General features: G+C 41.4%; 1 protein-coding gene across 1 annotated transcript; it reads left to right on the top strand.

Moving 5' to 3' along the window:
• The first annotated feature begins 1,333 nt into the window (after nucleotides 1-1,333).
• LOC115393765 (5-hydroxytryptamine receptor 3A-like) lies at nucleotides 1,334-20,120 on the top strand. Its single transcript, XM_030098871.1, has 14 exons — nucleotides 1,334-1,364; nucleotides 2,268-2,339; nucleotides 2,737-2,808; nucleotides 3,297-3,356; nucleotides 3,643-3,818; nucleotides 4,603-4,647; nucleotides 4,782-4,891; nucleotides 5,104-5,273; nucleotides 12,941-13,104; nucleotides 14,253-14,463; nucleotides 14,557-14,659; nucleotides 14,893-14,915; nucleotides 18,454-18,740; nucleotides 20,025-20,120. The coding sequence occupies exons 2-14, from the start codon at nucleotides 2,282-2,284 to the stop codon at nucleotides 20,118-20,120; spliced, it is 1,575 nt and encodes a 524-aa protein (XP_029954731.1). The 5' UTR covers nucleotides 1,334-1,364; nucleotides 2,268-2,281.
• Nucleotides 20,121-21,329: the final 1,209 nt, after the last annotated feature.

Below are 21,329 nucleotides of genomic sequence, written 5' to 3'. Positions count from 1 at the left end.
ACATCTAAATGCTTTTGAAACAGACTCAGTTGTGGTTTAAAAGATGAGTCCGTTCACCCACAAGCTGTGGATGCTGTGGATGTTGCCAGAAGCTTTCAGTAGTTTTCAGTTTTGTAGTTTACATCCTGCCCACTAGTCTGTAGTGTTGGATTTTGTGATAAACCTCATGGTATTTCTTCTTGCTCCCTTATACTCAAAGTCAAGTGTCAAAAAGATTCTATGTTTAGTAATAAACCATAATTTTCTGTTGTTTTTTGTTTTTTTTTTCCTTTTTTTATTTTTGCTCTGAGTTTCTGTACCGTCTTCATAACAACCATTTAGGTGATATTTTTTTTAGAATATTCTCACACACACAAACACATCACACATAAACCTAGTGGATATAAAAACTCCATTATAATAACACTATCTAAAAATGTAACTTAATTGGCTGTGTATTGAACACGTTATGTGAAGCTGAAGGTCCATGATGCATCATGAACCTTCATCATCAACAGTTGAAAAACAACACAGATGCTTTTAAAGCCTTTCATGAACATTGGGAGGGACTTTTACGTGCTCGCTGCATTTTAGAGTGCCTTTTTTTTTTTTTTAATTGGTTCTGCTGGAAAATGATGTAATATCCTAAAAGCCTCGTTTCCCCACATCCTAGCATCACCAAACCTCAGAAGTAAACATGCACAGATCTGCCAGATCCCTTCAGGACTGACGTATTTTCAGCTTCAGCCCGTTTTTAAGACAGTATACACAAGTATCAAAACATAAAAATTGGATATTTTATGAAATATTCACATTAAACTTGGTTATTTGAATATCTATAACATTTAGACAACTAAATTTAAATCATGAATTAACTCACGTTTGGCACACAGTGCACTTTGTACAAGTCACTAGTTTAACACAGGTGAAACACAGATGACAATCACACTGACATTCACACTGACTAATAATTCAAAGCACCAGTTGAGCCCACGAGAATATACAGCCCATGCCAGTACAAGTATGTGATGGAAACTCCCCACAGTAATATTTACTTTCCACCACGTTTTTCTTTTTTCCATCATCGCTTGTTTATTACAAGTTAAGGCCATTTGTAGTGCATTCTGTTCAGTCTTCATTACGCATACAGCTCGTGTGGATATCCTGCATTAGCGGCCATTAGTGGTCTCACTGATGGTTGATGGTTGCTCTGCTCAATTTGAACTTTTTCATGAAAAAAAGAAAGAAAAGGAGAAAGGGTTGGTTGTGACTGTGGTTCAGCCTCCTCCCAGGAACAGGACTGTGATTCCAGGCAGAGGACTGATCAGTGATTTGTTCAGACATGGAGCTTCCTTCATCATTGCTCATTCTGCTTCTCCTCACAGGTAGGCTAAGTAGTAGTAGTCGTACCGACCTCTTCTCTTGAGATTGTAGTTTATTTTGACGAAATGCCCGGCAATGCAATGCAGACAAGATAAAGTGCATTTGTGGTTCAGCATGAAGTTGTCTTTTAATTGTTCGTGACAATTTGTTTGACTGTTCACAGTGTGAAATGTGGATGATGCAGAATGAAATAATGGAAGGACCATCAAAGCAAACAGATCCATTCAGAGGCTCTGTTTTGTTATTTGGTCCAATTTTCACTTTCTCTCCTCGAAATACAGTTCAGCATCAATCTGAAGCAGTTCATATAGTATAAAATAACCATTTTAGAGTGCCTCTTAGTTGACTTTAAGTACATATTTGTGAAACTCAACTTAGCCTTTGAACCAAGTACACCTTACATAGTGGAACAATTCTACAATTTCTTTTCTTTCTGTTTTGCGAAATATCCAGTTTAACCAAATTCAAATTTGGTGTCTTCTCGCTGTGAGGCAAATGTGCTAACCTCTATTGCCAAGTAAAAAACTTCACTGCAGCTATTAACCCATTGGATTATCATTTAACAGCATGTCCTACCAATCTGTTAAGTTATGAAAGAAATTTGTTTCAGGGAAAAAATTATTAGGAATAATATAAAACCTGGATGAAACACGTAGGCGGACAGAAAAACTCAACTCTTATCATTTACATCAGTAAGGCACTTGAACCAGAGTATCTCAATAAAATAAAATCATCACATCATCAATGATTACACTGTTGCTGGCTTGATTATAGATTTGAAAAACACAAATGGGAAACACTTCATTGTGGAGCTTTACAGAGCACGGAGAAAAGAGCTGAACTATGTATGCATGAATATGTTATTTTACTGTGCAAAAAAACAAACAACTTGTGTACTCTATCAGGTGGGAGTGTTTCAATGTTACAGGAACTTCGAGAGGAGCCAGTGTTGAGTGAGAATTATGAAGAAATGTCAGGTAAGAAACAGAAAGATTTTATTATCGAATAATAATCCCGCCAGATCACATTCTCTCTCTAACCAATGTCACACATTAAACTCTGGGGGCTCTATTTTTGCGGCAGCAAAGGCAGCGTAGTGGTAATTTTGACAGGCGCAACAGCGTCCGAAGCCAAAATTGCTGTTTTGGTTTAGTTCGCTCTGCTTGTGGCAAGATGGGCCTGGCGGCGCATCAGGGGAGGCGTCAGCATAATATGACTGATACATGTGCACCATGCACGTGTCACTAAAACCTCACAGATAGGTTTGCAGAATGTTAGTGAAGTTGTGAAAATAAAGAATGTCCGAGGGGCAACACAATGTATACATGAAAACAAAAAGTCTAACTGCAAAAAACAACTTGTGTACTCCATCAGGTGGGAGTGGCTCAGCGTTACAGGAGCTTGAAGAGGATCCAGGTTTCAGTGGGAATCATGAAGAAATGACAGGTATGAAAGACAAAGATTCCAAAGTACACGGAAAGATATCCATAAGAGTTTTTATACATAATGGCATTTACTGTATTTCCCTCAACTTCAAACAGAAATCTACTGAAAGACTTTATTGCATTCAATTTCTATCAAAAAAGTTGCTCAAATTGGATCCTTGCTTTAACCAATTATATCCGTCAACTCTGGGAGGCGCTGAGCTGTGATGCAATCAGAAGGTTGTACTTGTGCACTTGTGTCATCAGTACTTGGTTAAAAGAATATTAATGACTAAATAAAAGGTGCCCAAGTTCAGTCTGCAGTGCTGAACTTTCAACAATGAAATAACAGCAGTGCAGGAGGCCGGCGAAAAGCGATGCTGCCATGAGTTGAGCCTCGTCTCAGATCCATTTGAGCTGTTTAGCTCTTTCGCTGATCGTTTAATCTCAGGGGAAAAAACTCAACTGCTTACTTTTTTATGTCTTCTGTTCTGTGTTTTTTTGTTGAAGAATTCCCCAGGATTCCTGTCCGTTTGCTGGAAACTGGTGGCTTGATTGTGAGAAGAATAGGTACACACACCCAACAATCCAAATATCACTAGAGTTCTAGATGCATTTTTAAGTTTTGGAACAAACATGTACGCTTGTTATTCAGTTTTCTCAAGCTAAATGACTCTGCTATGCTTCACTGTAACTTATAGCCGAGAAGTATCATACAGCTCAATTATTCGTACCACTTCAACATAATGTTTGGTTTTGGTTGACTGAATTGTTCTGTTGGAACATTATGCTTCATGTAATTCAATATTAAAACTTTTTTTACATCAGAAATAACTCTGGTGTACTTTGTGTCTAGAAACTTCTCCAATCGATGAACCAGTTCGTTATGACCGCTGTGGTTATCAGGATGTTCTGGACCACCTGAAGCTGAGCAAAAGCAATGATCTGTTCAGTATGAGCCGGCCCGTCAAAAACCACACATCTACAACAGAAGTTTTTCTGGCCATGGCAATCTCTGCCATCCTTGACGTGGTAAGTTTTCTATTTGTGTGAAAGTTTCCGATGTAAAGGTATTTTTCTTTTCCATTTTGTTCTGGTCAAACAGCTCAGTTAAGGTTTTTACTTCCAAATTTAAATGCAAAAAAGAATTTTTTGTTATTTCACACATTGCTTTGTTGAGCCATTCCACTTTATAACGATCAAAAACAAACTTCGTATCTTCCAGATTGTCATCATAAACAGTTTCACCTTAAAAAAAGGTTTTTATTACGTGGCAAAGTAACATCTCAAAGTCGACCAAAAAATAAAAACTGAAACCTTTTATTAGTATCACTGTAGAAACCACTTTACGAAATTGCTCCAACTTTGGCATCAGTTACTGGTTCATAAATCCTGTTTCCACAGCGCAGTTTAGGCCAATTCTGCACGTATGTTATGGCAAAGTGTAACCAAATCTAAATCTGAAACGGCTGAAAAGAAAGTGGGATTGTGAATGACCGGGTATGGCTGTTTTGGTACCATCCACAACTTTACTCAGTGGAAATGCACAAAAAACCCCTCCCATAGCGACCGGCACAAACTGTGCAGTGGAAATAAGGCCTTGGTGTTTAAATTTTGAACTTTCAGTGGGTGGCCGCTACATCAGCTTAAGTCTTCACTTGATTGTTTACATTGAGTGTGAGAAGTTGTCTCCGATGATATATGCGGTGACTTGTCATAACTTCGAATTTAACCTGGACCTACAATTTCTGACTTTTAACACACTCTGAATGGGTAAAATGTTTAAGAAATATTTAACATTTGTTTTTGTTGACAGAGAGAAAGAGATCAGACTTTCGTTTCTTACATATGGATTCATATGGTGAGTTTCCCTGTAAATATGAAATACATTAAAAATGTTCTTCAGCTTTTACCATATCTCTTATTCTCTCTCCTTTCTTATCCCCCCCCCCCCCCCCCCCCCCCCCCGAATGCCGCTCTTTCTTTCCTGTGCAGTCTTGGAACAATGAACACATTCGCTGGAATCCAGCAGAATTTTGCCAGATTAAACACATGTTGGTTCCCACTGACGTTTTATGGAAACCAGACATAATAATTGAAGAGATGTAAGTTTTCAAATGCGCTACAAAAAAACAATTGAATAAATGTAAATGCAAGATGTTTTATTTTGGTTTTGATGTGTTTAACCTGTCATTCTGTAATTATTTCACATTTATTTATGTCAAAATCCACATTTCTGTTTTCATAATGTTTGCAGAAATGAAGCTTAACATGAGTTTGTGGATAAATTGTTCCGTGTGATTGTGTCGTCATGCAGGATAGAGAAGGACAAAGCTCCTCCGAGTGACTTGATCAAAATAAGATCAAATGGTGACGTGGAGTATCGGAACGACCAGGTGGTGATCAGCAGCTGTAAGATGAGAGTTTATAAATTCCCCTTCGACGTTCAGAGCTGCAACCTCTCCATCAAGTCTCTCATGCACTCTGGTGAGTTCATCACACGTCTGATTCTCCTGTTTCACAAAGCAGGTTTTGTGAAATCTCTGGTCTCTGAACCCTGAAGTGAGGGAAACTGAAATTTCAGTTTCAGTCTTGATGTATCCTTTAGGCTCAGAAGCTGGAGACTTTTTTCACTAACATGTTGTGTTCTTCAGATATTGATCTGTGGATGAAGATGCAGCCACAAAGAATTAAATATTGGTGAGGAGATGGTTATCAGACCGTAGCTTTCCAGACAATTATCTTTTTTAGTGATGCAGTTGTACATCATAGTGTTTGTCAGAGATGCAATATAAATATCTCTATCTATCTATCTATCTATCTATCTATCTATCTATTTATCTATCTATCTATCTATCTATCCGCACACACGCATGCACACACATATATGCATAATATGAATATGATATAGATGAGAAGTCATTTATGCATATGACAGACACTTAATATTTACTTTGCATTGTAAAACATGTTAAAAGTCATCATGGTTTTCCCATGAGATTATTCCGAAGTGTTCCTGTTTGATCAATGTTTTATATTTCATAATAAATTGTTGCCAAGTGTGCTTCTCCCTGTCCGATTGCCCCAAATTAAATACATGAATATTCTACAATTCAAGAAGCTTTTCCCTGCAACATTATTGTGATTTTAAAGATCAACATTTACACTGACCCGAGCAGCAGTGTCTCCCTCCTTTAAGAAGTCACACGACTTTCTAAAAACATTCAGATGAGCCATATGAGCGCATTAAATTGAAACCCTCTCTGCGCTTCTCTGTTCCATGGTGAGTCGTCGAAATGGGGCTCCATTACTGCTGTCTTCTTGAAGTCGTTCAAGTTCAAGTTCAAGTTTATTTATATAGCACATTTAAAAACAGAAACATACTGCCCCAAAGTGCTTTCCATGATTGTTAAACCGCCATTATATAATAAAAGATCAACTATAATAAACATTAAACACAAGACTAAAACAAAACCTGGTAATACAATAAAATTACAATACCAAAGCCTTAAAATCAACTTGAATTGAAAGCCAGTGAAAAGAAGTGGGTTTTCAGCAATGATTTAAAAGACTCAACAGAGGAAGCATGTCTGATATTAATAGGAAGAGTATTCCAAAGTTCAGGGCCTGCAACAGCAAATGCCCGGTCCCCTCTAGTTCTTAGATTAGACCATGGGATGTCCAGAAGAAGTTGGTTGGAGGACCTCAAGGTTCTTTGTGGGGTACGCAGCGTAATCAGCTCAGTTAAATAAGAAGGTGCGAAATTGTGCAAAGATTTAAAAACCAGCAGCAACATTTTAAATTGGATTCTAAAACTAATAGGAAGCCAATGAAGGGAAGCTAAAACTGGAGTGATGTGCTCCCAGCGTCTAGTTCCTGTAAACATCCGAGCTGCAGCATTTTGGACCAGCTGAAGCCTGCGGATAGAAGACTGGTCCAGGCCGTAATACAAAGAGTTGCAGTAGTCAATCCGGGATGAAATCAGTGCGTGAATGACTTTTTCTAGTTGATTGGGAGGGAGGTAAGGCTTAACCTTCCCCAAAAGTCTCAACTGGAAAAAGCTAGTTTTAACCACTGAACTAATCTGTTTTTCCATTTTAAACTCGCTGTCAATATAAACACCCAGACTTCTTACAACAGGGCAGCAATAAGATGACAATTGCCCCAGCACACCATTAAATGTAGACAGAGCAGATTTACCAAAGGTCACAATTTCGGTTTTGTTTTCATTTAAGTTTAGAAAATTTAGTGACATCCAGTCTTTAACATCTTTAAGACATTTTTCCACATTTTGAGAAGAGTTTGCCTGGCCACTTAACGGTAAATAAATTTGGATATCGTCAGCAAAACAATGAAATAAAATATTGTATTTCCTGAAAATGGATCCAAGAGGCAACATATACAAGGAGAATAGAACTGGCCCTAGAATTGAGCCTTGAGGCACACCATAGTCAAGAGGGACCGTTCTAGAATTAAAAGGGCCAACATTAACATAGAAGGACCTGTCTGCCAAATATGACTGGAACCATTTGAGGACTGTGCCTTTGATCCCCCACAAGACTCCAGACGAGAAAGTAAAATGTTGTGATCTACAGTGTCAAATGCTGCTGTAAGATCCAGTAGTATCAGTACAGAGGAATTACCAGAGTCTGCATTTAAAAGAAGATCATTAAAAATACGTAAAAGGGCAGTTTCAGTGCTGTGTAAAGATTTAAATCCAGACTGGAATTTCTCAAAGATATCATTTGATTTAAGGTGCTGAAGAAGCTGAACGTAAACAACCTTTTCTAAAACTTTTGATAAAAAAGGCAGTTTTGACACTGGCCTGTAGTTTGATAAGACTGACGAGTCCAAGTTTTGCTTCTTTAAGAGAGGCTGTACAGCAGCGTTTTTAAAAGAGATTGGCACATAGCCCTCTAGGAGAGATCTATTTATCAGTTTTAAGATGAAGTTACCCACAGCACCAAAAGCATCAATAAAAACCTTAGCTGGTAAAATATCTGAAGGGCAGTTTGACACATTGAGACTATAGGTTGTGTCACTTAATTCAGAAAGGGAGACGGGCTCAAACTCTCCCAAAGCAGCTGAGCATAGAGGGGCAGTACTGGGGTCAGATGAATTGCACACAATTGAAGAGCGAATAGAGGCAACCTTATTACAGAAAAAAATACAAAATTTGTTACAAAGAAAGGGGCATGGAATGATACCAGAAGACTCAGGAGGATTAACGACCCTATTTAAAACATTGAAAAGAGTCTGTGGGTTGTTACAGTTGTTGGACACAAGATTAGACGGTAACGCTTCCTTTTACAGTACGGTAATTACCATGTATTAACATGGTAATTGCAAGGTAAGTACCATGTAATAAGGAGAAGTTACTGTAAAATTACCATGTAATTACAGGGTAACTATGTTGCTAATTACCTAGTACTTTTAGAGTAATTACCAAGCCAATTCCAGGCAAATACCAAGTAACTACCTGGTAGTAAGTATTAATTACTGGGTAATTATAATGTATATAGCAACTATGTCAGTAATTGCCAAGTACTTACTAAGTAATTGCTAAGTAATTACCATGTAATCATTGGGAAATGTAGACTTTTTACTAGGTATTACTAGGTACTGCTAGGTGTGTACGCTATGTATTTCCCTATTAGTCAAGTGTTTTTTACTACTTACCTGGTAACTTCTTAGTATTTCGCAGTAACTACAACTTTTACCTGGTAATTACGGTTGAACTGTAGACTACTGCAAAGGAAGTGAGGCCTGTTCCACACTATTACCTGGTAACTACTTATTCGTTACCCAGGAACTGCAAAAATACCTACCTGGAAATTACATAGTTATTAAAGTGGATTTGTACTGTAAAAGGAAGTGAGGTCTGTTTCCATGTTATTACATGGTAATTGCTTATTTGTTACCAAGTAAATAGAAAAATATTTACCTGGAAATTACATAGTTATTAAAGTGGATTTGTACTGTAAAAGGAAGTGAGGTCTGTTTCCATTTTATTACCTGGTAATTACTCATTTATTACCCAGTAAATAGAAAAATATCTACCTGGAAATTACATAGTTATTAAAGTGGATTTGTACTGTAAAAGGAAGTGAGGTCTGTTTTCATTTTATTACCTGGTAATTACTCATTTATTACCCAGTAAATAGAAAAATATCTACCTGGAAATTACATAGTTATTAAAGTGGATTTGTACTGTAAAAGGAAGTGAGGTCTGTTTCCATGTTATTACCTGGTAATTACTCAGTATTTAGCCCGTTACTCGGAAACTTTCACATTACCCCACACACTTGCACCAAAAATACAGCAAACCCCATCAGTGTCTGTGATACAGTGTCTGAACAGCACACTGTATCTGTCAGGAGATCAGTTTCCATCAAAACCACCATCACCAGCCATCACATTACATTAAGATGAACGCATTATTATTACACTTCCTCACTCCAAACACCTCACTGTGACAGACATGCAAAAACAAGAGAGCTGCCAAAGATAAACATTTTAATCAAATGGAGTTCAACTTCTTATAAAACAATTTACAAAACAGTGCACATTTTTAGCAGTCAGGCACCTTTTTTTTTTTTAAGAAACAGAACAGATTTCTTTTGCAAAAAACAAAATACAAATAAGTGATAAACAATCACTATAAATCAACATTAATAAGTACACTGCTCCAGTCTTGTGAATTCACATCATGTGTTTTCTGCAGACCCGTCTGGTCTACAGGAACCCTTGATCTCCATCATCCCGAATACCCAGGACCGCCGTCGCCAGGTGTTGTCACGTCGTCCACGTCCAGACTTGTACCTCCCTCGGCGTGATGGAAACGAGGACAGCACAACTGTTCCTTCTTAATGCTCAGGGTTTATTCACTTTAACACCCAAACCCCAAACGTGAGAGCTGAAAACATACAAATATACATATTAATAAACAGAAACTTAGACAATAAACAAATATACACATTGCACAAAACACAAATATCTTTAAACCTTCAAACATACACTTGAAACCGACATTACAACCGAAATATCCACCCAAGCCTGAACCACAGCCACCCAGCACCAGCTGCAGAGCTCCACACTACCACCACGATAATGATCAATAAACACCAAGAAAAACGAAAATATACACACCTCACTGGCTGCTTCACATTGTAAAGGAGGTAAGCCGTTTGTTTTTGCTCTTTTCACGGAGTTTTTTTGTTCTTATTTTCTCTCTCCGCGTTTATCTGTGCATCACTTAATGTGGTCCGACCCGGAATGTTCCGCCGTAAACACGCTTTCTCTCATTAGAGTAGGAACCGAAATTTAATTAAATATAAATATAACCATATCACCAAGTGTCTGCAGACGTTCTGCCATAAATAAGCTTTCTCTCAGTCGAGGTAGAACCGAAATTTAATTAAATATAAATATCACTGAGTGGCGGAACTAACCCTCTGCAGACGTTCCGGGTAGGACCACATTAAGTTGTGCACACAAACGTGGAGAGAGAGAAAACGCTCCAAAAAGTATGTAAAAAGAGCAAAAACAAACGGCTTACAATGTGATACAGCCAGTGAGGTGAGTATATTTCCGTGTTGCTTGGTGTTTTATTGATCATTATCGTGGTGGTAGTGTGGTGGCTCTGCAGCTGGTGCTGGGTGGCTGTGGTCTCATGTTCAGGCTTGGGTGAATGTTTCGGTTGTAATGTCGGTTTCATGTGTATGTTTGAAGGTTTAAAGATATTTGTGTTTTGTGCAATGTGTATATTTGTTTATTGTCTAAGTTTCTGTTTATTAATATGTATATTTGTATGTTTTCAGCTCTCAAGTTTGGGGTTTGGGTGTTAAAGTGAATAAACCCTGAGCATTAAGAAGGAACAGTTGTGCTGTCCTCGTTTCCATCACGCCGAGGGAGGTACAAGTCTGGACGTGGACGACGTGACAACACCTGGCGACGGCGGTCCTGGGTATTCGGGATGATGGAGATCAAGGGTTCCTGTAGACCAGACGGGTCTGCAGAAAACACATGATGTGAATTCACAAGACTGGAGCAGTGTACTTATTAATGTTGATTTATAGTGATTGTTTATCACTGTTATTTGTATTTTGTTTTTTGCAAAAGAAATCTGTTCTGTTTCTTAAAAAAAAAAAGGTGCCTGACTGCTAAAAATGTGCACTGTTTTGTAAATTGTTTTATAAGAAGTTGAACTCCATTTGATTAAAATGTTTATCTTTGGCAGCTCTCTTGTTTTTGCATGTCTGTCACAGTGAGGTGTTTGGAGTGAGGAAGTGTAATAATAATGCGTTCATCTTAAGGTAATGTGATGGCTGGTGATGGTGGTTTTGATGGAAACTCTGATCTCCTGACAGATACAGTGTGCTGTTCAGACACTGTATCACAGACACTGATGGGGTTTGCTGCATTTTTGGTGCAAGTGTGTGGGGTATGTGAAAGTTTCCGAGTAGCAGACTAAATACTGAGTAATTACCAGGTAATAACATGGAAACAGACCTACTTCCTTTTACAGTACAAATCCACTTTAATAATTATGTAATTTCCAGGTAGATATTTTTCTATTTACTGGGTAATAAATGAGTAATTACCAGGTAATAAAATGGAAACAGACCTCACTTCCTTTTACAGTACAAATCCACTTTAATAACTATGTAATTTCCAGGTAGATGTTTTTCTATTTACTGGGTAATAAATGAGTAATTACCAGGTAATAAAATGGAAACAGACCTCACTTCCTTTTACAGTACAAATCCACTTTAATAACTATGTAATTTCCAGGTAAATATTTTTCTATTTACTAGGTAACAAATAAGCAATTACCATGTAATAACATGGAAACAGACCTCACTTCCTTTTACAGTAGTCTACAGTTCAACCGTAATTACCAGGTAAATGTTGTAGTTACTGGGAAATACTAAGAAGTTACCAGGTAAGTAGTAAAAAACACTTGACTAATAGGGAAATACATAGCGTACACACCGAGCAGTACCTAGTAATACCTAGTAAAAAGTCTACATTTCCCAATGATTACATGGTAATTACTTAGCAATTACTTAGTAAGTACTTGGCAATTACCGACATAGTTGCTATATACATTATAATTACCCAATACTTACTACCAGGTAGTTACTTGGTATTTGCCTGGAATTGGCTTGGTAATTACTCTAAAAGTACTAGGTAATTAGCAACATAGTTACCCTGTAATTACATGGTAATTTTACAGTAACTTCTCCTTATTACATGGTACTTACCTTGCAATTACCACGTTAATACATGGTAATTACCGTACTGTAAAAGGAAGCGTTACCGATTAGACATATACTGAGTCTTTGCTGTCTTGACAGCCTTTTGGTAGTTCGAAAGACTGTCTCGCAACATCCCCAAAGATACGTGAAGTCTGTCTTTTTTCCATTTCCTTTCTGCACGGCGACATTCGCGCCTGAGAGCGCGAGTAGTAGCGTTATGCCATGGCTCTCTGGATTTTACGCGCCTGTGCGTAAAAGGCGCAACGGTGTCAAGAATGTCCGCACAGGTGGAGTCAAAAAGGCTGACAAGATCATCGATCCCAAAACAAGAAAACGAGTTGTCATTCAGAGACGAAGCCATAAACTCAGCAGAAAAAAGAGATGCCGTAGATGAGTTTATGACGCGACGCTGGCGCATCTGAGCGCACAAGTTACTTTTTGAGCCAGACAGTGAAAATGAAAACAACACGGGCGAATGGTCTGAAATCCCCGCATCACAGATCTCATCAACAGTTACGTTTACACCATATGACATTACAAGATCTAAAATATGTCCTTTTCTGTGCGTTGGAGCCAGTACAGACTGTGTAAGGCTAAAGGAGTCCAGCACATGTAGCACATGCATTCTTGAAGTCGTGACGCTTAACTCCGGGTGAAACTGTTTAGAGTGGACCTCATGAAAGCTGATCAAATCAGCTATTCTGAAACCGAAAACTCAGAGTTTCCAATCTAAGTATATCAAGACAGAACTCAGAATGAGTCTCAACTTTTGTTGAGCCTGCTTTGGGAAACGGACCCATGCTCTGCAATCATCACCAAAGTTCCTGTTATGACTGACCAGCAAGTGACCCTTTCTTATCAATCTGCCGACATTTTCTCTGATCCTCTTCTCAGATGACGAATTATATTTTTCCTTCATCTCAAACACAACGGCGCTCACCGAGTTGTCCCGCATGGTGATGCAGACCCAGTACGAGTGGCTGTTCATAAATATGACAGCCACCTCCAAAACTGACAATGTGAGCATCGATATGAATCAAACCTCCGTCATTCACACAGTAAGTATCGCATCAGGGATGCACACTTTTTACGTCCACACTGACCAAGTCAAAATGATCCACCTATTATAAAAATGCAAAACATGTAAAGTTGATGTGTAGAATATATGTTGCTGTACCATGCACAGCTGCATGAACCCATACTGCACAATTACACTCTGTACACTCCTTAGTCTAATGATTTGCACTGAATGGAATCAGTCAGGGATACATGGTCTGGCTGCTGACAGCCGCCCTCAAGCACACTTCCAAATAATCATCAGTCATGGTGGAGCTTTAATATTGTCAGTAAACCAGACAGAGGTCGATCTGGATGCTGTTCACACAAAACACTGCTCTTCGAGCACCCACTCATGACAGGGCAGACAAAGACACGGTCATAGAGAGCCCTGACCATTCAAAGGCAGAAATGTTTAAATAGAAGTACATACATCTGTTGTGTTTTATTAATCTTTCACAAATGTAGAAGTACTATCTACTTTTAAAAATCAAATTTGATTGGGGCTGTCTCAAATTACCGCACACTATCGTTTGATTAATTTAGATTAATGTAACATTTCCTGTTTGTCATTGTTTTTGCAAAGTTAATCATAGGTTCAGTTTTATAATAAATAAGCAATAAACATGAATTAAATGTTTTAATAAACATGCATTTTCAAATTACATATAGAGAGTCTTTACATTCTTTCACATATATTTTTTATTAGCAGTAGCAGTAGTAGTAGTAGCAGTAGTTTCTTTTTTTTTTTGTGTCACATTTTGGGGAGGAAGGTGCAATTATGAGGACCAATGAGCCAATCAGATGTGAGTGAAACTCATATTTTATTGACTTTAAACAAACAACAACAAAAAAACCTCTCAGAAAATCCCAAACTCTCAAATCAACCAAAAAGGAGTCCGCCATGGATTTGGAAGCCTAATACTGAAGATTAACCAAGTATAGTACAAATAATACAAATTGCAATAACTCACTATGACAACAATTTCCTTTAGAGTCCACTACTGGAATTTTCCAGACTGGAAAATTAAATATGTCATTCTAGATTTTTTTTTATTTGTTTTGATACATTCTAGAATCAGCACAAATTCTACAATCACCAGTATCAATAATGTGCAACACAGTCTCTGGTCTCTGAAACTCATTCCAGATCTACATGAGGAGGAGGTCTCTCCTCTACATTGCCAACTTTCTGATGCCGGTCCTCTTCTTCTTGTGTCTGGACTTGAGCTCTTTCCTGATCTCAGAAAGTGGAGGAGAGAAACTCGGGTTTAAAGTCACTGTGCTGCTCGCCGTCACAGTGATGCAACTCATTCTCAATGAAATTCTGCCGTGCTCATCAGAGAGAGTCCCACTGATAGGTAAAAAGAAATGCAAACTAACAAACAAACAAAACATATTGTGAGTAAAATTATATAATAAAAAAGATTCATGATGGTGTCTTCTCTTCTCAGCTGTCTACTGCATTGGGATTTTTACTTTCATGATGCTGAGTCTCCTGGAAACTATTTTGGTGATGCATCTGATGGAGAAAGATGCTTGCTCCACCTCCAGACAGTGATACAAGCAGAGAAGATAAGCTGAAAAAGCACAAACTGAGCAAACCCAGCATCCACCACTGTTTTAAAGGCGAGTTTAATCAAAGATTCTGCAAACTCTCTGGATGTCATAAAAATGGTACTTTTGTAATTTCATTTTCATTTTGATCCTGAAATAGACAGTAAAGGCCAAAACACAGTGCTTACTTTCAAATGCACCCTATTAATATTTGTGTCTATATCTCCTTCCAGAAATGTACAGAAGCTGTACCGCTGTCAGGGATGTTGCAACCGGATTCAAACACCATCTGTGATCAAAGAGGTTAGAGTTGTAATACATAATGGTGGCGTGCACGGGTGCACCAGCTCACAACTCTCCAGTTTGATGTTTTCTTTTTTTGCTCTATGCTCATTAATGTTAAAATTTCTACGGCAAATCACTTTTATAGTCGCCAGACTCATTGATAGCGGACTAAGGTGCACCTTGGCCGTAACAAGTGAATACCAGCAAATCCACAGCATTCCGAAGGACATGTGAGACCACCAGGATCTCTGTGGCTGGTCAGCCCACAAACTAAGTGGTGCAGACTGCGGAGGAAAGAGGAAGCTGAAACCAGGATGCCGGTCGGGACCAGAAGCTAGGCTCAGGAAAAATCCCCACAACCCATTGCTACCGAGCATCTTCCCCACCAACGGCAGATCCCACAAAGTGGACGAACTAGAACTAGAAAAGAAATTCCCCCTTGTGGGACTAATAAGGCTTAGTTCTTCTTCTTAATGATCACCGCAACCAGTTTAATCTGAAAACTGCAGCATTATTGTCATCACGGAGACGTGGCTTCACCCACTGATCCCCGACGCTGCAGTTCAGCTGGCGGGGCCTCACGCTACACTAGAATGACAGAAACAGAGGACTGGGGTAAGAGCAAAGGAGGGGTGGTGGGCTGTGGGGGTTAGGGGGTTGTGGAAGGTGCGTGTACGTGTATGTGTATATGTGTGTGGGTGTGTATGTGTGAGTATGTATATGTGTTTTTGTATGTGTGGGTATTTATGTAGGTGTATGTGAGTGTGTGGGTGTGTATCTGGATATGTATGTGTATGACTATGTATGTGTAAGTGTGTATGTGTGTGTGGGTATGTATCTGTGAGCGGGGTATGTATGTGTGTGAGGGTGTGTATCTGTAAGTATGTATGTATGTCTGTACGTGTGGGTGTATATGTGTGGGCGATTGGAGCTATGTATGAGAGAGTGCGGTGTCCTGTGGGGGGTGGGCCCCGGTGGGCCTGGGGGCGGTGGGCCTGGGTCTGGGTCCTTCTGCTGCCCCTGTCTGTCCTCACCTTCACTCCTCCTGATGCATGATGGGTGTGTGCTTCTTGGGTCGGTGGCTCTCTGGCCATGGTCGCTGTCCGCCCTGGTCCTGGGGGGGTGGGTGGCGCTCCTGGCCCTGTCCTTCATCGGGGGGCTCCTGGGTGACGGGGGTGTGCTGCGGCATCCCCGGACCCCCCCTCTCCCCCCCGCTCTCATGCACACACACGTAGGGCTTTGGGAGGCGGGCTTATCAAGTTGGGTGTGGTGGAGGGGGCCATCTAAGTGGCCCCAATCACGCACGCTTCAGTGGCTCGCCTCTCAGTCTTAATTGCACCTTAGTCATCTAACACGACCAAATACATACAAACACACACGTCGGGGGGTCTTGGCGCGCTGTGTCGGGTGGTGGGGCTGTTCAGGTAGATGAGGACTGCTCGTTTGGCTTCACTCGCGGCACGGTGTGGTTACTGACCCTCAATTTTAATCGCAAACAACATATACTCCATCAACACTCACGAGACGGAGGGGGGGGAGGGAGGGCAATGGGGTCTTCTGCGCCCCCGTTTCCAGATTCCTTCTGGTGGGGGGTGGGGCGGGGGGGGGCTGTTGTTTTCCCCACAGGCCGGGGGTTTGGAGCGGCTGTGGTTTGGGGGGCTGCTGGCTCTGGGGGGGTGCATACCTGTCTGCGGCGGTGGGGTGGGGGGGTGGGGGCGGCAGTTGTGGGTGGCGGGGGGTCCTGGATGTGGGGTTCGGTGTTCCCTTGCCTTCCGGGGGTGTCTCCCACAGGATGTGACAGTGGATGACGCGGGAATGTGAGTGTGTTTGGTGGTAGGATGGACTGTGTGTGTGTGTGTGTGGTGGTGTGTGTGTGTGTGTGTGGTGTGCGCGCGCGCGGGCTTGTTAGCGTGTGCGTGAGAGTGTGTGAGTGTGTTGGAATGTGAGTGTGTGTGTGTGTACGTTTGGTTTAGGGATGAGTGGGTGTGTGTGTGCATGTGTGTGTGTCAGTATGAGTGAGTGGGTATGAGTGTTGGGTTGGGCGGGGGGGGAGTGAGGCGGGAGAGGACAGGGGGTGGGAGGGGTGGGCCGGGCGGTGGACGGGGGGGGTGGGTTCCGGGTGGGGGTCGTGGGGTGGGTGGGGGGGGTGGGGGGGTGGGGGGGGGGGGGGGGGGGGTGATGCCCTGGACCTCGGGGTGCGTGGCCGGAGCGCTGGGGGTGTGCTGGCCCGGGGTGGGTAGCCGCCCGTGTGGGCTGGTTCTCCCGGATGGGTCATGGCCCTCCGCCTGGGTGGGGGTTGGCTCCTGGGCTCTTGGGCCTTGGGCTCTCGGCCCTGCCCGCCCCGGGCGTCCGGCGCCCGGGGGTGGACCGGCTCCTGCCGGTCGTGGCTCTGCGGGGCTCGGGCCCCGGGACTGCCGGGGTCCCCCGGCCGGGGCTTTCCTCTGCCCCGTTTCTGGACTGGAGCGTGGCCGTCTGCCTGGGGGGGCGGCTTGGATCCGGGCTCGTTGATGTCCGCCGGCTGTTCTGGGCTCTGAGGGCCTCTCTGGCCTGCTTCTGGCCTTCTCAGAGGTCAGAGGTCATATATGCATGATCACTATCACCATCACTGTCACCATCATATTCACATGATCACGTGATCTTTAATCACTCTTTACATACTGGGTTACCTTGTCTTCTTGTGGTGGTTAGAATAATGGTGATCTGTAGCAGACCTCTCTTGATGCACGCCCCCTAGTTTACTACTAGTTACGACTAGCTATATTCAGAAAAAAAAAAAAATACGGTTTGTGGTGTCCTTGCATTTCCTTCCTCCCCTACACCCTCCTTTTATTTTTGTGGCCTGGTCTGTTCACTAATCTGGTTCGGAAAAAAAAGAAAAAAAAAAAAATGTATGTATGGTTCTGTAATTTTCTGTGTTGGTTGTCGGCTCTGTTTTGGTGTTGTCTAGATTGGGGGTTTGGGATTGTTCTAGGTTGCGTGTGGTGCGTCGACAACACTGTTTTGTATTGTGACTTTGTACATAGGTTGTGCCCCCCCCCCCCCCCTCCTTCCGTTCTCCCTCTCTTTATCTTTCTCTCTTTCTGTCCTGCTCTCTGAGCATTTCCGTCCCGGTCCCTGTCCGGCAGCCATGCCGGATGCCAGCTTTAATAAAGGCAGCAGCAGGAGGAGACTCAGTCTCGTCCTGCTGCTAACATTAAAATCTGTTCGGATAGTAAAAGGCTACAATCATACAATATTGCACGCCCCAGCTGCCGAACAGGACAAGGGAAAAAAAAAAAAAAAAAAAAGAAAAAAAAAGAGCAAAGGAGGGGGGCTTCGTGTTTACGTCCATCATGGATCATTGACACGCTCTGTAAACCCCAGGAAAGTTGCTGGTCCTGAAGGAGTACTGGGAAAGGCACTCAGGGGATGTGCCAACCAGCTTGCTGGGGTTTTCACCAAAATCTTCAATCAGTCCTTGTCACAAGCGACCATCCCTCCCTGTTTAAAATGATCGATTATCATCCCAGTTCCCAAAAAGCCATCAACTGACAGCCTAAAAGACTACCGACCCATCGCTCTCATAGCCATAATGACAAAATGCTTTGAGAAACTGCTTGCAGAACACATCAAAACCAAACTGCCCCCCACGCTCAACCCGCACCAGTTTGCCTACAGAGCAAATAGATCCACCGAGGATGCCAACGCTATAGCTCTTCACAAAGCGCTGAGTCACCTGAAACACCAGGGGAACTATGTGAGGATGCTCTTCATTGATATCAGCTCATCTTTCAACACCACCATCTCAGACATTCTGGTCATCAAACTCTCTCGTCTTGGACTCCCCACATCCATCTGCTGATGGATAAAAGACTTCCTAACAGACCGCCCACAAACCGTCAGACTTGGCTTACACCTCTCCCCCACCATAACACTCAGCACCGGTTCCCCACAAGGTTGTGTACTGAGTACTGAGAGTGATCAACGCAGAAGATTACTGGCTGCCCCCCTCCCCTCCCTGGACAATATCACCAGCTCTCGCTAACCTCAGCGGAGCAACAAACATTATCAAGGACCCATCCCATCCCAGTCATAATCTGTTCAACCTTCTGCCCTCTGGTCAGCGCTACAGAGCACACAAAACAAAAACAAATCGACTCAGGGACAGTTTATTCCCTAGAGCCATCACTGCTCTGAATATCAAGAAAACATGAACACAATAACAATAACATCACTGGGATTACGCAATACACGTGTAATCTTGTGCAATATTCACCGCCAAGAACAATCTGCAAGGTCACTTTACCAGTTGTGTGCAATTTAAGCTCCTGTCTTTCTTTAACTGTCGTTCTAATTGTATTTTATTTTATTTTTTATAGTATTTTATTCCATTTTTATTATTTTCCTTATTGTATTTTTATTCATATATTTTTCTAAGCTCCCAGTTTCATTGTATACCTGTCATACAATGACAATAAAGGCTTTCTATTCTATTCTATTCTATTCTATTCTATATTTCACTTTTTTATGAACACATTGACTTTATTTGTTTTAATTTCATGGTCGTAGAATTGTGAGTGAGTACTTTTCCCTTTTTCCATGACGGCTTTAATATTTTCTGTGCTCATCGTGTCGTGCTACTTTCGAGACTTCACATGGTGGCTGCTCTTTTTCCCTCTTCCTCTGCCTTGTTGGTAGGGCCATGACACAGCAAGATGGTCTAATTTCAGTATCTAAAGGCGACCTTTGCTCTTATCAGTCCATCATAGACAGGTTTCCACTCCAACAAAGATATGACTGTTAATCTGTTTGCATGAGGACTGCACCACTGACAAAAGGATAGTTGAGCCATTGCCTACCACCTTACGTCCAGACCAAGTCCATCTACAGTACAATCTCTCACACAGAGGAGGTCCAACTTGTAATTATGCATTTCTTTGATGACCTGAAGTGTTTAGTGGCTTTGAACTGGATGCAGACAGTCCATGCTCCAAACTTCAGACTTTGTGAGGCGGGCTTTCATGCCGAGTGTTGAATGCTCTCTTTGAGTGTTGAATGCAGCAGCTTGACAGTAATATGTGTCCTGATCTTTTTTCTGCAGGATAGCACCAGCCAGCTGACAGAGGTGTCCCTGGCTTTGGGAAAAGTGTCAGATGAGCTGGAGCAGATTGAGAAAACAATGATGGCAACTGAATGAAGAGAAGAAACCAGGCGAGTGGCCAGGGTGGCTAAAAAATCAACAAGGTCTTCATGATTTCTATTTCACAGCAGTTCCTGTGTTTTTAGTTACTATCTTTACATTCTGGAGCCTTTCAGATGAGGAAGAGTGAAAAAAAACCTTAAACACTTTATAAGAGGCAATTTGTCAGACACTATAATTAAAAATAACCTGTTCCCTCAGAAGTGATTAAAAAATGTCAGTTCAAAGGACAACCAGCTCATGATGGTCAAAAGCCACCAGTCCATCACAGGAACAACAGACTATCTATCTATCTATCTATCTATCTATCTATCTATCTATCTATCTATCTATCGGAAGAATAAAATGTTATGTTTGATATGTTCAAGCAAATCACATACAGTATTTCAATCATTCAGTGGTGTAAAATCTGGTTTTGCTCAACGTCTGCTGTGTTTGCCATGTGAGTCATTCTTTAAATGCAAGGGTAAATGTGTAGTAAAAAGTATGCTGGAAACACATCTAAACGTTTAATGGTATACTGAATATTCTTAGATTATCACACAATGTGGACAGTTAAATGTGTCGTGTTCACCTCTGTTGTGCAGCATTTATTCAAACTGTACAGGGTAAGATATTGAAGGCATGAAGAGCCTGTCATCTGATTATAAAATCTTAGTCGTGTCATCATGTGCAGCTTAAATAAACCGCAAATCTCCCTCTGTGTGTATTTCTGTATATGTGCAATTGTTGGGTTCAGAAACAAAAGCAAATGAATGTAAACAACATACAGCAAGGAAAAAAAACATGAACACATCTGGAGAAACATATCAAGGCATGTTCCTGAGGTGGTATTTGCTTGGGGACTTAGGGCCAATCCCAATTCTACCCCTTACCCCTACCCCTTACCCCTACCCCTATGATATGCGCGTTCACGAGGCTTAAGGGCTATCCCAATTCTCCTTTTTGAATAGGGGTAGGGGAAAGGGGAAGGGCTCTTTTCACCCCTTTCAGCGAAGTCTGCATCGATGCTCCCTATTCTCTATAGGGGTAGGCGGAGTTTCACATTGGCCAGAAAAAAACAACATGGCGCCCACCACGGAGTCGCACAAATGTAAGATTGCTTTCTGTATACTATTTAAAAGCTATAAAAAAGTGTATTTGCCTTCACTGAATTTCTAGATATACTAGCGTGACAGTGTCCCAGTCATGGATTAACGTTTTAGC

This window comes from Salarias fasciatus, chromosome 8 (assembly GCF_902148845.1).
Source record: "Salarias fasciatus chromosome 8, fSalaFa1.1, whole genome shotgun sequence".
Classification (NCBI taxonomy): Eukaryota; Metazoa; Chordata; class Actinopteri; order Blenniiformes; family Blenniidae; genus Salarias; species Salarias fasciatus.
This window is presented reverse-complemented; position numbering and strand designations above follow the sequence as displayed.